Raw genomic sequence first — 15,624 nt, forward strand, 5'->3', positions numbered from 1 at the left:
GTGTAAAAATGTGATTTTTATTTAAAGTGAACAGTACCGCAGGCATTTCGTTAAAACTCCCTATATTAAATACTAAGATAATACTAGAGAGACTAAAGTCATAAACAAATACTTAAAGTACTACTTACAATTACTCTTGGGAATCGAATCCCCTCTGGATCCATATATACTGAGCTTGCTGAGCAGGTTATCCGGACTATTGAAATTTGATTCAATAGCTACAATTATTATAACTTTTAGAAAACCCCCTGTTTGTAGTCGTTGAATCAAATTTCAACCGCCCGAATCGCTTGCTCAACAATTCCTTACTCGTGGATTTGTAATTCACTGTAGGAAAGGGACCCGTAACTCACTCTGACAGATTTTATGACGGAGCAGATTCCAAAATGTACAAGTATTTAAAAAGCTAAACTTCCTAGAGGGGTTGTCATGTAGAAAAGAAGAACTTCCGAGAGGGGTTGATCAAAAGGATAAAATATAAGTTTCCAAAAAAAAAAAAGAACAAAATATAATAAATTAAAGAGAATAAAAATGCGTGGCATGCCAGCATACTTGTTTAGGTGCGATCAAATGCTGAATTCACAACATTTATTATATAGCGGTGTGATATTCACACATTACATTTTATTTCTCACACACATTTTTAATTTTCGACCGTCGGATTAGATGAATTGAAGAAGATCAACGGACAAAAATTATCAAGGAATGGGTGAGAAGTAAAATGAGATGTGTGGATAACACACCCCAATATTTATATATTGCATCACATTTATTAAAAAATCATTAAATGAGTTAACAGCTGTTGTCAAATTTGACAGCGAAAACTTTGTCTATACAGTAATGTTATTCTTACCACATTAATATACCACATTAGTATACCACATTATGTAGTATCTGATGTGGTTGTCCACATCATCAAATTAATCATAATTTAATTTAAATTAAAAATCATTTAATAAACTAATAATAAATAAAAAATCTGAAATTAAATGGTAATTGTGGCATACGAGGAGTCTTATCTCATTCATTCCTTCCCCGTTGCTTCTTCTCCTGTTTCTGATTTCCACGCCATTTTTTTTTTCAGCCCAGATTGTTCTCGTATATTTGCTTTCTCGTGTTCTGATATTGCAATACAACCTTCTCGTATCTGAAGCAGAAGCAAAAGGGGCAAAAAAATCCGATATTGCGATACAGCCTTCTCGTGCTTGATCTTGAACCAAAAAGAATCGTATAGCTCCATTGCTTCGTCTGCTTCCATCAATGGCGAGGCTGCTGAAAAAAATCTGGGTTGAAACAAAAAAATGGCGTGAAAGAAGAAACGGGAGAAGAAGCAATGGGGAAGGAAGGAAGGAAGGAGAGAAGACTCTTCGTATGCCACAAGTACCATTTAATTTCAGATTTTTATTTATTATTTGTTTATTAAATAGTTTTTAATTTAAATTAAATTATGATTAATTTAGATGATGTGGACAGCTACATCAGATGCCACATAATGTGGTATACTAATGTCACATATGAATGCGGTAAGAATAGCATTACTGTTGTCTTTAATCAACTCAACGGTGTCAGCACCACCACATAAAAATTAAAGACTCAATTGAAGAAAGTTTTTATTTTTGTTATAAATAGGCAAAAATTAGAGAGATAACCTTTCTAAAGACAAGAACGAAGTAGGTGCAAAATATCACACTATAACTTTAGTAGCTATAACACAAAAAGGATGACAGATAAAGAGAGGGAGGGATACTGATATTATTTCTCTTGCTATCTTTTGTAGTGTATTTGATAACAAACGGAGTGTTCTACTTATAGAGAGACTCCCGTAACTATAACCATCCACAAAACAATGATGATACTTTGAAAGTATCAAACACTAGTCCTAAGTCTTTTCTTTTTGAGTGGGCATTTATTCATCCATCAATCCATCAATTTTACAACACTCCTCCTTGGATACCCATATATCAACATCAGTTGCCTTATTAAAACCTTGTTTGGAAAAACCCAGTGGGAAAAAACTATAGCGAAGGAAAAAGAGTACAACTTTACATGGATTGTTGATATAGTGTTAAGTATGTTTATGTTGCCTCGTTAAAACCTTGATAGGAAAAATTCAGTGGGAAAAATCCTAGTCAAAGGAAAAAGAGTACAACAAGCATGTATCATGGATGCTCCTCTTGATATTTTATCTTCCCCTGATTCCGTATTCTTCAAATTTAGCTAATTGGTAAGTCGACGTAATCCGATAATCTGCACTAACTTCTGAAATGTGCACTTTGGTAGCAATTTGGTGAACATATCTACCAGATTTTCATTGGAACGGATTTGTCTGACTTCAATAACTTTAACCTTCTGAAGCTCATGTGCACTGAAAAACTTTGGAAATATGTGTTTAGTCTTATCGCCCTTAATGAATCATTCCTTCATTTGGACAACACAGGCTGCATTATCTTCATGGATGACAGTTGAATTGTCTGTCTTCAAAGGTAGACCACATAAATTTTGGATATGATGAATCATTGATCTTAACCAGGAACATTCACGACTTACTTCATGTAAAACAAGTATTTCTGAGTGATTTGAAGATGTAGCAACTAATGTTTGCTTTGTTGAGCGTCATGAGATTGTTGTATCTCCATTAGTGAACACATATTTAGTTTATGAGCGGGCTTTATGCGGATCAAAGAGGAAACCAGCATCTACATATGCAGTAAGGATCTGATAATTTGTGGATTTTCTTGAGTAGAAAAGACCCATGTCTATTGTCCTATGAAGGTATCACAAAACATCTTTGACTCCTTTCCAATGACGAATTGTTGGAGCAGAGTTATACCTTGATAACAAGTTAACTGAAAAAGCTATATCTGGTCTAGTACATTGCGCTAAATACAATAAAACACCTATTGTACTAAGATATGGTACTTTTGGACCAAGAACAATTTCATCATCTTCTTTTAGACGGAATGGATCTTTCTTAAAGTCCAAAGAACGAACGACCATTTGCATGCTGAGTGGATAAGCATTGTCCATGCCAAATCGCTTCAGGATTTTTTCAATGTAAGCTGATTGGTGGACCAAAATTCCATTAACATAATGCTCGATCTGCAAGCCGAGACAATATTTTGTTTTCTCGAGATCTTTCATTTCAAATTCGTTTTTCAGATATTCAGCAGTTTTATTGAGCTCTTCAGGAGTTCCAATTAGGTTCATATCATCAACATATACTGCCACTATAGCAAATCTAGAATTGGATTTCTTAATGAACACACAAGGGCAAATGACGTTGTTGATATATCTTTCTTTAATCAAATATTCATTAAGACAATTATACTACATTTGTCCAGATTGTTTCAGCCCATACAATGATCGTCTTAATTTGATTGAGAGCATACCTCGTGGTTTGTTAATTGTTTCAGGCAACTTAGGTTATTCTGGGACCTTCATGTATATATCAGTATATAATTCTCCATATAGATACGCAGTGATGACATTCATAAGTCGCATGTCAAGTTTTTCCGAAACCATTAAATTTATTAAGTAACGGAACGTAATTGTGTCCATTACAGAAGAATATGTCTCCTCATAATCAATTCCAGGTTTTTGTGAAAAGCCTTGTGCAACGAGTCGTGCTTTGTATCTTGCTATCTCGTTTTTCTCATTGCGTTTTCTTGTTAATACCCATTTATAACTCATGGGATTTACATCAAGCGGAGTTTGGACTACCGATCCAAAAACACTTCGCCTTTTCAAGGAATTTAATTCTGCATGGATTGCATATTTTCACTTAGGCTAATCTTGTCTCTATCTGCATTCACCAACAGAGAGGGGCTCAATATCATCACTTAATATGATTTCAGTGGCTACTGTGAATGCGAACATATCATCGATGATTATTTCATTCTGATCCCACAATTCATTTGTACATATATAATTTATGAAGATTTCTTTGCTTTCATGTACTGCTGTCTCTTCAGGGACATGTGTTTCATCAAGGACATTTTCTTTTTTTGGAAGTACAGAATCATGAATTACGGATTTTTCATTCATTTTCTCTTCCTGAATGATTTCATTTGGATTTAGCTGTACCTTTGTCTTTCTCTTTCGAGGGGCTGAATCTTTTGAACCTGGGATCTACTTCAGGCGTACAATAGATGAATCATTCGTTGCCACTTTATTTTGCCCAACATGAACATCAATTCTTGCAGGTGCATTTGCAGATGGTATATGTGATTTTGTCACTTTCATAGCATAATTAAATGCATTTGGCATTTGATTGGCAATACTTTGAAGATGAACGATAGTTTTCACTTTATTTTCACATTGAGTGCTACGTGAGCCAAAATGAGACAAGGTGGGTATAACTCATGTCAGCTCTTGCAGTTCTTCTGGAACGGTATTTTCTCACCTTAACGACGGGAAGACTGTCTCATCAAAGTGACAATCAGCAAAACGAGCTGTAAACATATGACATGTTAGGGGTTCCAAATATCTAATGATAGATGGTGAATCAAAACCAACATAAATGCCCAGTTTACGTTGAGGTCTCATTTTAGTGTGTTGCGGTGGTGCAACAGACACATAAACAACACAACTAAAAACTCGTAAATGTGAAATATTTGGCTGATGTCCAAATACGAGTTGTACTGAGGAGTATTGGTGGTTGGCTATAAGTCTCAATCAAACCAATCATGTAGCATGTAAGATGGCATGTCCCCATGCAGAAACTGACAATTTTATTTTCATGAGCAGAGTGCGAGCTATTAACTGAAGCCGCTTGATCAATGTTTTTGTTAAACCATTTAGAGTATGGACATGAGGAACATGGTGTTCAACATCAATGCCCAATGTCATGCAGTAATCATCAAAGATTTGAGACGTAAATTCACCAGTGTTATCAAGTCGAATTAACTTAATGGGGTAATCTGGGAATTGTGCTCGCAACTTGATTATCTGAGTAAGAAGTCTCGCAAAAGCTACATTCCGAGTAGATAAGAGACAAACATGTGACTTTTGGATAGATGCATCAACCAAAATCATAAAATATCGAAATGATCCACAAGATGGTTGAATAGGTCCACAAATATCCCCTTGAATTCTTTGCAAAAATGATGGGGATTCAGCATCAACCTTTAGTTGTGATGGTCTAATTACCAACTTCCTTTGAGAACAAACCTTGCAAGGTTTATCATTTGAGATAGTAATGTCTCTGCTCAATAATGAATGTCCATTAGAGTTGGTAATGATCCTATGCATCATGGTGGATCCTGGATAACGCCAAAGCATGTAATCTTTTGAATCAATGAACTTCTGGTTCATGATAATATGTGATTCAATTGTCCTTATGTATGTATAATATAATCCACTCGATAAACCACACAACTTCTCCAATATACGCTTCTGAGTATTATTGGAGGTAATGCATAGATACTCCACGTTTTTTGAACTTTTCGTTTCAATGTGGTATCCATTTAAACGTATGTCTTTAAAACTCAACAAATTTCGAGTAGATCGAGTAGCATACAATGCATTCTGTATGGACAATATTGTTTTATTTGGTAACATAATCTGGGCTTTTCCTGAGCCTTCAATTACATCCGATTGACCTGATATTGTTGTTACCCTTACTCTTGTAAGCATCAAGCTTGAGAAATACTTTCGATTACGAAGTATTGTATGTGTGGTTGCGCTGTTTGCAAGACAAATATCTCTGCCATTTCTCATGTTTTGAGAATAACCATGCCAGTTTTTAAACTATAAGTTCAGAATAATAAAAGTACATCAAATATAAATGATTCAGTCGGACCAATACACTTCATTCCTCTTTTCCACAATGAAGTCCTAGACATCTAGGTGGGTTGTGCTCAGCTGTCCTAATAAATCGCACACTGGATTAGGTATATCCATTGGTCTAACCTGATCGAGGAAATTAGTTTCGACACCCTTCGCCTGGAGGGAGGCTTGATATAGATCCATCAGATATTTTGGGATACGACAGGTACACGCCCAATGCCCATCGCCACCATACCTACGGCAGGCTCCATTAGAATTTCTAGGAGTATTGTTCATACGAGCTTTGCCTGTGTGGCAATTTCCATTTTTAAAGCTCGGACCTGAATTTTGCCTTATAATATAGTTGTGAAACTGACCACCATGATTCTTACCTTTCCTGCTCCACTGACCTCGCTTATGGCCATATCCTCGTTTATGATTATCGTCACCAAAGGATGTGACATTCACTTCGAGAGAAGCAGCATTCACTTATGGGAATGGTGCAGATCCAGTAAGTCGGGACTGATGATTTTTCATCAGGAGCTTATTGTTTTGTTTAGCTACCAAGAGCACATATATTAGCTGGTTGTATTCAGTGAAGCCTCGCGCTCTATACTACTACTGCAAAAGCACGTTAGAGTCATGAAATGTGCTGAAAGTCTTTTCTAGCATATCTTCCTCAATAATGGTATCCCCACAGAGCTTCATTTGAGAGGTAATTCTAAACAACGCAGAATTGTACTCAACCACTGACTTGAAATCCTGGATCCTTAGGTGAGTCCATTCATATCGAGCCCTTGGAAGAATCACCATTGTCTAGTGATTGTATCTGTTTCTTAATGCCTTCCAAAGAGCTAACAGATCTTCAACCGTTAAGTATTTGCTCTCTAGTCCCTCATCAAGATGACGACGAGTAAAGATCATGGCCTTTACTCGATCTTGAGAGGATGAGATGTTTTCTTTCTTAATGGTATCTCCAAGATTCTCTACTTCTAGATGGATCTTGGTATCCAGTACCCAGATAAGGTAATTCTTCCCAGTAATGTCCAGGGCAGCAAAATCAAGCTTTGCCAGGTTCACCATTTTCTTTTCTTTCTGAAAGAAAAGTGAGATGCATAAGAACTTGCAATAATATGTGTTCTTGGAGGAATATAGTGTTAGAACTTTTGGTTCTTACAAATTTTCATTTTGATCTTCAGGCCAAAAATGATAAGTACTCGAAACTTCAGACTTGAGATTTTCATGATTAATGAGAAGGGCGATTGTACCGTATCATTCTCATCTAAATAAGCATAGGATGAGCGATTATTTCGCACCACTTGAACAACAGGAAAATTTAAATATGCAGACAGTTTAAATATGTGGGGCAGGGTAGGCGTTTATACCGTACTACCTAAAATTGCGATAAAATTATGCAGAGCAAGATATAATCAATTTGAATATGCAGAGTAAGGTGGACAATTATACCGCACCACCTAAAATTTGCAGTAAAATTAAATCTGTAGCTCAACATGGACGATTGTATTGCACCATCCTTGATCGCAGTGAAAATTAAATTTGCAGTTCAAGATGGGCGATTGTACCGCACCATCTTTGATTACAGTAAAATTAACATAAATAAACACTAGGTTAGAAACCAGGAACTGTACCAAATAAGAAATCAAAGATATAAGTAACTGTTAAATTTAGAACAAGAAGTAGGCATGGTGCTAGTAGTTCATCGCGATGGTGCATCACGCAGATGAAGCAGAAGAAGAAGAAAAACAGGAAAAACCTTAAAGGAAGTTTTTTTTTTTTTTTCTTTCGATGAAGGGAGATGTGAACTGTAACATCCCGTCCCAAATTTCATTTTAACGTACATGGGAAATTACGATTTTACCCCCTAATTCGTTTTTATCACATTAGTGTGGTGTGGTGTGGTGTTGTAGGACCACACACACTCACACCTTTTCTTTTTCTCCCAGGATTCCCTCCCTTTTTTCCTCACTTTCTGTCACTCTGTCTTTCTCTCTCTCTCTCCCCGAGTCCATCTTCTTCCTCTTCCTTCTGCAAACTTACGGACCACACACAAACACACTCAAAACATCAACCATCGAGGAAACAAATTGCACCATTGAACTCGTGAGGTTGTGAGGAGCACAACCAAACCAATTCCAGGTAAGAAAACTACCATTTTCACGTCGTTTCGAAGTGGTCCGAACTATGCACTGTTCATGCAAACCTAATCTAGCTTGTTTTAGGAGATTCTAAGCTTGTAGTTGTGTTTGTGAAGTTCCCAGGAGCTTGGGAGTAGTTCGTTGGACGAGTTTGGACGTCGGGAAGGCTAGGTTCGAAGTTGGCCGAGTTTTGGAGATTTGGACAGGTATAATCTCGACATTTTAGGCCTTAAAACTTGTTGGGTCATGTTCTACTAGCTTTAGGGTTCATTTTGGTGCAAGAAACGTGGAAAAGGTGGAAAAACGAGAGAGATATAGTGATTTGCAGGTTTCCGGCGACAGTCGCCGGCGCTGGCATCGGGAACGGATTGGAGAAGGAGACAGAATATTCCGTCAAAGTTGACGGAATATTTCTGACGCCGTTAACGGTATCCGGTTAGATTTGACAGAATATTCCGTCAGTTAACGGAATATTCCTGACGGCGTCTGTTGACACCGTCAGTGTGCAGGTCACGTGGCCGCGCGTGGGAGGCGCGTAGGTCCGTGCCTGTTCAGGCGCGTGGAGGCGCGTGCGTAGTCCAAAATTTTTTTTAAAAATATGGGCGTGATCCTGAGGTTGTGTAGGTCACGTTGGTATATTCAATTGTCCAATTTGAGCAATGTATGAGAAGTTATTACGAGAAGTTGCTTAGGTGCTTTTAAATTAACGTTTTCGTAACTTTGTCGCGTATAGGTGATTCGTTTTCTGAGGACGAGCGTACACACTCGAGGCAGGGGGGCTACGACCCTTCTAATTATCAGTGAGTGGGCTTTTGTTTTCCGTATATACCTATATACATATTAATTCCCAGAAATTAAATAGAAAAGGTTATATGTTTTATGCCATGCATCATTTGAATATTGTTTACGCATCATCGCATGTATTAGTAGTGGCATACATATATATATATATGTGTATTTGGTGCTGTGGACACACAGGTAAGTGCCAGGTAAGCGGTATTCATGTTGTTATGCAATGGTAATTTGAGATGTTTAGAGAGCTCATAATCTGCATCCCCGGTGTTAGTGCTCCCGCCCAGGGCCAGGGCACAGCCTTCACGTGTATGTTCACTAGCACCGCATGCTCGCTTTGGATCCAAGATAGGTGCAAGCCTGTCGTACAGACCACAATAGGTGGTTCCGACTTGTAGGTGACCCGCGATTTATCGCACAGCTTCACGTGATCGTAGCACTAGAGCATACATATATATATTACACCCAGCCTGTCGTACAGACCACGTTAGGTAGTTCCGACTTGTGTGCAGATTCAGTTATTGAGTTGATAGTGGAGCTCTAGATTCAGCCGTACAGGTCACGTTAGGTGACTCCCGGCTGCTAGATTATATGTTGTTGATGTGATTTACGCTTGAGCATTTATATTTGATTATGAGATTCTGTTGTGGCATATTTTCAAGCATGAATGGCATATTGTGAGCATGAATGGCATATGTGGAGCATGATTGACATACCTATACATACGTATATATGTTCATTTTCTGGGAAGTATACAGGTTTTACGGCGAGGGGTTAGAATGTATTTTGCTAAAGAGTTTTCAAAGAACTTTGTTTTTGCCCACTCACGCTTTTGTTTTTGCGCCCCTCCAGGTTCTAGTGGTCTAGCAAGTTCGGTGGTTTATCCCAGAGGGCGTCCCGGCATTTCGGACAGACACTCACCATTGTAGGGTCACCTTCGGGTGTACATATGTCGTATCTTTCCTTTTCGACTGCTGTAGACTTGCTCTGAATTGTGTCTCACATACACTAGTACTTTGTATGCTATTAGGTTTTTAATTATTAGTACTTTTATATTACCTTCTTATTAGCTTCCGCACGCGCACATGGCTACGTCACCTTCGAGTGACGGCCAGCACGCCCTGATCTCGGTCGGGGTGTGTCATGAACTATTTAAGATTAGAGAGTCGTGCTGATAATGTGTTATAAATAGACAAAAATTAGAGATATAACCTTTCTAAGAACAGGAGCGAAGCAGGTGCAAAATATCACACTATAACTTTAGTAGCTATAACACAAAAAGGATGACAAATGAAGAGAGATACTGATATTATTTCTCTTGCTATCTTTTGTAGTGTATTTGATAACAGACGGAGTACTTTATTTATAGAAACTCTCGTAACTACAACCATCCACAAAACAATGATGATACTTTTGAAAATATCAAGCATTATTCCTAAGTTTTCTTTTTAAGTGGGCATTCATTCATCCATCAATCCATCAATTTTACAACAATTTTTATTTTTTATTGTTATATACGTGTTTATTTGGAGATGCTCTTTTCCATCCGGACTCATCTTCGGGTACCGTTTGGTACGTGGGACGGGATGGAACAGAGTGGGACAAGACGTTCCGTCTCACGTTTGGTGCGCTTAAAACGGGTGGAACGAGCTGTTCCACGGGACGAGTTTTGAGTGAATTTTCGTTCCACCTCACCCTCCTGGAACGACTCGTTCCATATCCGTGGAACACAAAATTATAACCTCTCCATCTCCTTCTTCTTCCTCCTTGTTTCCATCTGAGAGCATCTTTGCTCCCACTCCGTTCCGTTTCGTCCTGTTCCGTCCCGTCCCGTCCCGTGTGCATACCAAACGATACCCAATGATCCAAATGAGTACTTGAGCTATTCTCACTCAGAGTCACAGTCCCTCCCTCCGAAAATCCTAAAACCCCGGAAAACCCAAACCCCCCAAAATCAGCAACCTAAACCTAGTCAATCGCCAATGTCGAAGGAACCATCCACGACCTTCAATCCCTACACCCTCTGCGAAACCTTAACGGGCCACAAGAGTGCCATCTCCGGTGTCAAATTCTCCTCCGACGGCCGCCTCCTCGGTTCCGCTTCCGCCGACAAGACCATCCGCACCTACTCCCTTTCCTTCCCCGATGACTCCTCCACTCCCACCATCTCCGCCGCCCAGACCTTCGAAGGCCACTCCCAGGGCGTCTCCGATCTCGCCTTCTCCGCCGACTCTCGCTTCATGGTCTCCGCCTCCGACGACAAGACCCTCCGCCTCTGGGACGTCGCCACCGGCCAAACCATCAAGGCCCTCCATGGCCACACCAACTACGTCTTCTGCGCCAACTTCAACCCTCAGTCCAATATGATCGTCTCGGGTTCCTTCGACGAAACGGTGCGTATTTGGGATGTCAAGACCGGGAAATGCTTGAAGGTTTTGCCGGCTCACTCCGACCCTGTCACCGCCGTTGATTTCAATCGGGATGGCTCGGTTATCGTTTCGAGCAGCTACGATGGGTTGTGCAGGACCTGGGATGCCTCCACTGGCCACTGCACCAAGACATTGATTGACGATGAGAATCCTCCGGTTTCGTTTGTTAAATTTGCGCCTAATGGAAAGTACATTCTTGTTGGCACTTTGGATGACACTCTGGTAAAATCCCAATCCCCATTTCTTCTTGTTTTTTCGTAATTTATGATTATCGTGTTTAATTTGAATGGCTTTGTTTGAATTCGCTATCGATGCTCACTTCAACTTATAAGATTGAGAGCTTCAAAATTCATGGTGGTGGAGGCTAAATACTGATTAGAACTCTGTTAATTGGGTAGTGGAAAGTAGACGTTAGGAGGGGACTCATGACAAAATATTAATTCTGTCGTACTTGTTCTTACTCAAGTTTCAACCTTTTCGTACGATGTTATTTATTTATAGGTGAAATGCCTGATAATTGGTTCTGAAACATCTGAACTAGTTCTTTAGGCCAGGTTTATCTGTTGATGCCGCATTTGACACATTGCTTTCAGCATCTGACAGATCGGACTTTACAGCTTTTTGCGTGCTTTTTTGAACAATGCAGCTTGAACTAGATTGTAGGTTCAATAAATTTTCCTTGGAAGACTGATTTAGGGCATATGGGTATTTCCTGTGGTAAATTGGTAATGCTCCCTCTTTTTTGCCATGCTTTGCCACATTTCTAATACTTTTTGGTTTTCTGTCCATTTCCTTTTGCAATTTTGGTATGTTCCCTGTGCATGATTTGAAGACAAACAAGTGGGTTTATCCTTTGGCTATGATGTTATATGCATTGTTAAAACAATTTGATAAGCTGGAACGGTTATTATTACATGCACATTCACCAACCTTTTTACCTTTTAGAGAGGGAGCGAGGAAGGGGGAGGCAAATATTCTCGTCTCATGTCATCTCTTTCTTCTCCACCCTTCCGGGCCTTCCCTCTCTCCTACATCTTCATTTTCTTTTATGAAACAAAAAAATAAAGAAGAAGACCGTGAGCAACTGAACACTATATTCATTTTCCGGAAGTAATTATTGCATACAGCTGATCTGGAATTTCTATCTTGTGTCTGCAGAGGCTCTGGAACTTTTCAACTGGGAAATGTCTAAAGACTTACACCGGTCACAAGAGCTCGAGATTCTGCATTTCTTCCGCATTTTCTGTGACAAATGGGATATACATTGTAAGTGGTTCTGAAGATAATTGTTTGTACTTGTGGGAATTGCAAAGCAGGAAGGTAGTTCAGAAATTGGAAGGTCACACTGACACTGTTATATCAGTATCATGTCACCCAACTAAGAACATAATTGCTTCTGGTGCACTTGGGAATGACAAGACGGTGAAGATCTGGACTCAGGAGAACTGATTCATTTCTGTTGTTGTAAATGATTGCATCTGCGGCACAGAGATTTTGACTTGAGGAGGGAGACTGATTTGTTGTATTACGAAGTTTGTCTGCTTCCCCATGTCGCTCGACTCTTACATTCTTAACCTTTTTTAGTAGTTATCTCATTGTATTTTAGAACTTTGCTTCTTAGGTATCAGTTTAAGGTCAATTCTCTTAATTATAATTTAGGCATGTCTTGTAGTTAGGTTGTTGTCTGGAGGACAAAAAGCTTTGTAACCGAAAACGACTCTCCTTCAATGAAGTCAGTGATGTTTCAAAATTGTTCATGTATGGTTTATTAGGGCTGGGAGAAATTGTGAAGCAGAGTATATACTCACTGTGGTAAACAGAGATCAAAGTTTGGTCCAGACTCCATTTGTGAGATGTCCAGGGTGTGCTGAATCTGAAAACCGTTGTGGTCTGCTTGGTGCTTGTGGACAGACAGAGATGTGTGGTATGAAAATACATGTTGGTTTCTCAATGCAGGTTAGTGAGCTTTTCTCCGAACTCTGAAAATGTGTCCGTCATCTTTAATGGTCTAATTTATGTGTTCTTTAGTGTTGCATGTTAGCGCATGTTGCATATTGTACAGTAGTTTTGGGTTAATAGATGTCTGTTTGAATGCTATGTGGTGAACAGCATTGAATCGATTGATTAGCATGATGCAAGTCCTGAATGTCTTGAGCAGCATCAACATGGTTCCTTCCGATTTGTTGATCTTCATTTTTGTCATGATAATGGTGGAAGATTTAACGCATTGTCACCGACAGGGTTTCTGCTATAATCATGCAGGCTCCAAAGACCTGAGGGATATAGTAATGTCTTTAAAATGCGATCCTTTCTGTTGATCTTCTAACTCACCGGCCATTTTGTTTTTTCCAACACTATTTTTTGTGTTTTCGTTGACATTTCTTTCCTAACGGAGCTCTGTACCAGAAGGCAAAATGGAAGAGTGCAGAAAGGAAGTGGGTTTAAGTCAGCATATTGTTCAGCTACTTGTTCCCAAAAACATAAACAGATTAAACCATGTGAATTTATGAAACGATCCTCCGAACGTGCCTACGCATTCCAAATGGACTTAAAAGTGATCAAGCCCAAGAAGTGGACCTTTTACTTGGATAAGCTAAAGCTAATAGGGAAAATTTCTTGTAAGTATTGTAAGAAAAACCTGTTTCATTTTCTTTCTCCATGAAGTATAGTAAAGCTTTATGGACTGTCTAAAAAAGACATTTAGGTAGACTTGGTAATAGGTAATGTTGTTTTTACCATGATTTATAAATAAAGAGTGTTATTTTTTATTCTCTCAATGTTCTCTTCGTCCAATTTTTTTTTAGCCTTTTACGTTACAACTTTCGATGTCAAAATTCTGAATCAGCCAATGGATACACACATGCAATTCATGGCACACTGGCACTGAGCTTTTGCACATGCATTTGGGAGATTAATGAATCATGACACACTATGAATTTGATTTGTTGTTCATGCTTATTTTTATATATTGATTCTTCTGTCATTTGATTTTTATACATTGATTCTTATGTCATTTGATTTTATTGATTGATGATAACTTAATGGATCAGTATGCTTACTGCCATGAAATTGTGCACAAAGATTCTTAAATTATGCCATAAATTTTGCTTCATTGTGCTTTTGTTTTTGGATTCAATAGAAAAAGGGGAATTTGAAACGTGTGACTAAATAAGAGCTAGTTGGCACTAGTACTACGTTTTGATATTTTTTTATTTTTTATTTTTATTTTTATTTTTATTTTTGAATTTATAAGTGAGAGATTTTAGCTCGAAACCACAATCCTATCGAATAAAAAAATATTAAGAGTTGGTTTGTAACTCTACGACAATATTGTTTTGCGGAGCTTTCAGTGTAAGTCCTAAGTAACTAAAGAGTGGCTTATTATTGTTTAGAATATACTATATAGTTTCTCAGTTACAGTTATAGTCATATAGCTCAATTTCATATAGGAAAGTGATTTCCGCGCATTTTTTAAATCTTGTATTGCATAAATCACGGTAGAATTAAGTTAGAAATAAAGAGAGTATTTGAGAAGTAGAAAAACGAATGTGCATAAATTGCTTCACACTGCAAATATATATATTAGGTTTGTGATAATGCAAGACAGTTACTTATTATACCAACTGAGAGTTGTATACATATCAAACTGTAATACATCTTAGAAAGAATAACTACTCATCTCAAAAACTCATTTGTAGAGAAAAAGAATGACTACAATTTTAAATGAGTAGAAATGACTACTTATTCACGGTGAAGAATGAATGTTATTTATATGGGAAACTAGATTTTTGGTTTATAAATGTGAACCCTTTCCCATTAATTAGCAGTTTCGAATCATAAAAGCTAGCTAAACATTTCCTAATTTCAAATGCATGATTTCAACCGATAATTTGTTACCGCAACGGCTCCATTATTTTCAACGGATAGATTTTTTGTTTTGTTTTGTTATTCTTTTTTTCTTCACATATAAACTAAGGATAATGCTAGAGACATTAAATTTGTGGACAAGATTTTGTAAGCTAAATGACATGAAAGTTGATGATTGGATTATTACTTAACCATTGATAAACATGCTTATTTTTATTGGTGACACATCATTTAGTTTGCAAATTTTGTCTACACATTTTGTCTCCCTAGCATTACTGTGATAGCCCACCCCGAATCATTTGTACCGTAGGTGTGAAAAGACGATTTTGCCCTTGGACGTAGTTGGCGTTGTAAAGTGTTGTTTGTTTTGTTTTGGCTGGTGGGCTGCCATCTAGGACCACACACCCACACACACACACCCATGGACCTTTCTCTCTCCTTTCTCTCTCGGACTTTCTTCCATTTTCTTCCTCATCGTACATACAACTTCCATCCAACCATTTCTGGCACGGATCGTGTTTGTTGTTGGTGTTTTTGGACTCCTTTCGAGCTCAGGAGTCGATTGGTGGTGTTGGGTGGACTTGAAACCTTCAAAAACCCGAGAACCCGAGAAC

The 15,624-nt window shown here is 38.3% G+C and overlaps 1 protein-coding gene across 1 annotated transcript; it reads left to right on the top strand.

Annotated features, from left to right (window-relative positions):
* Nucleotides 1-10,577: 10,577 nt before the first annotated feature.
* LOC137732084 (COMPASS-like H3K4 histone methylase component WDR5A) lies at nt 10,578-12,794 on the top strand. Its single transcript, XM_068471378.1, has 2 exons — nt 10,578-11,365; nt 12,302-12,794. Exons 1-2 carry the CDS (start codon nt 10,697-10,699, stop codon nt 12,590-12,592), a joined length of 960 nt encoding a protein of 319 aa, XP_068327479.1. The 5' UTR covers nt 10,578-10,696; the 3' UTR covers nt 12,593-12,794.
* Nucleotides 12,795-15,624: the final 2,830 nt, after the last annotated feature.

This window comes from Pyrus communis, chromosome 4 (genome assembly GCF_963583255.1).
Source record: "Pyrus communis chromosome 4, drPyrComm1.1, whole genome shotgun sequence".
Lineage (NCBI taxonomy): Eukaryota > Viridiplantae > Streptophyta > Magnoliopsida > Rosales > Rosaceae > Pyrus > Pyrus communis.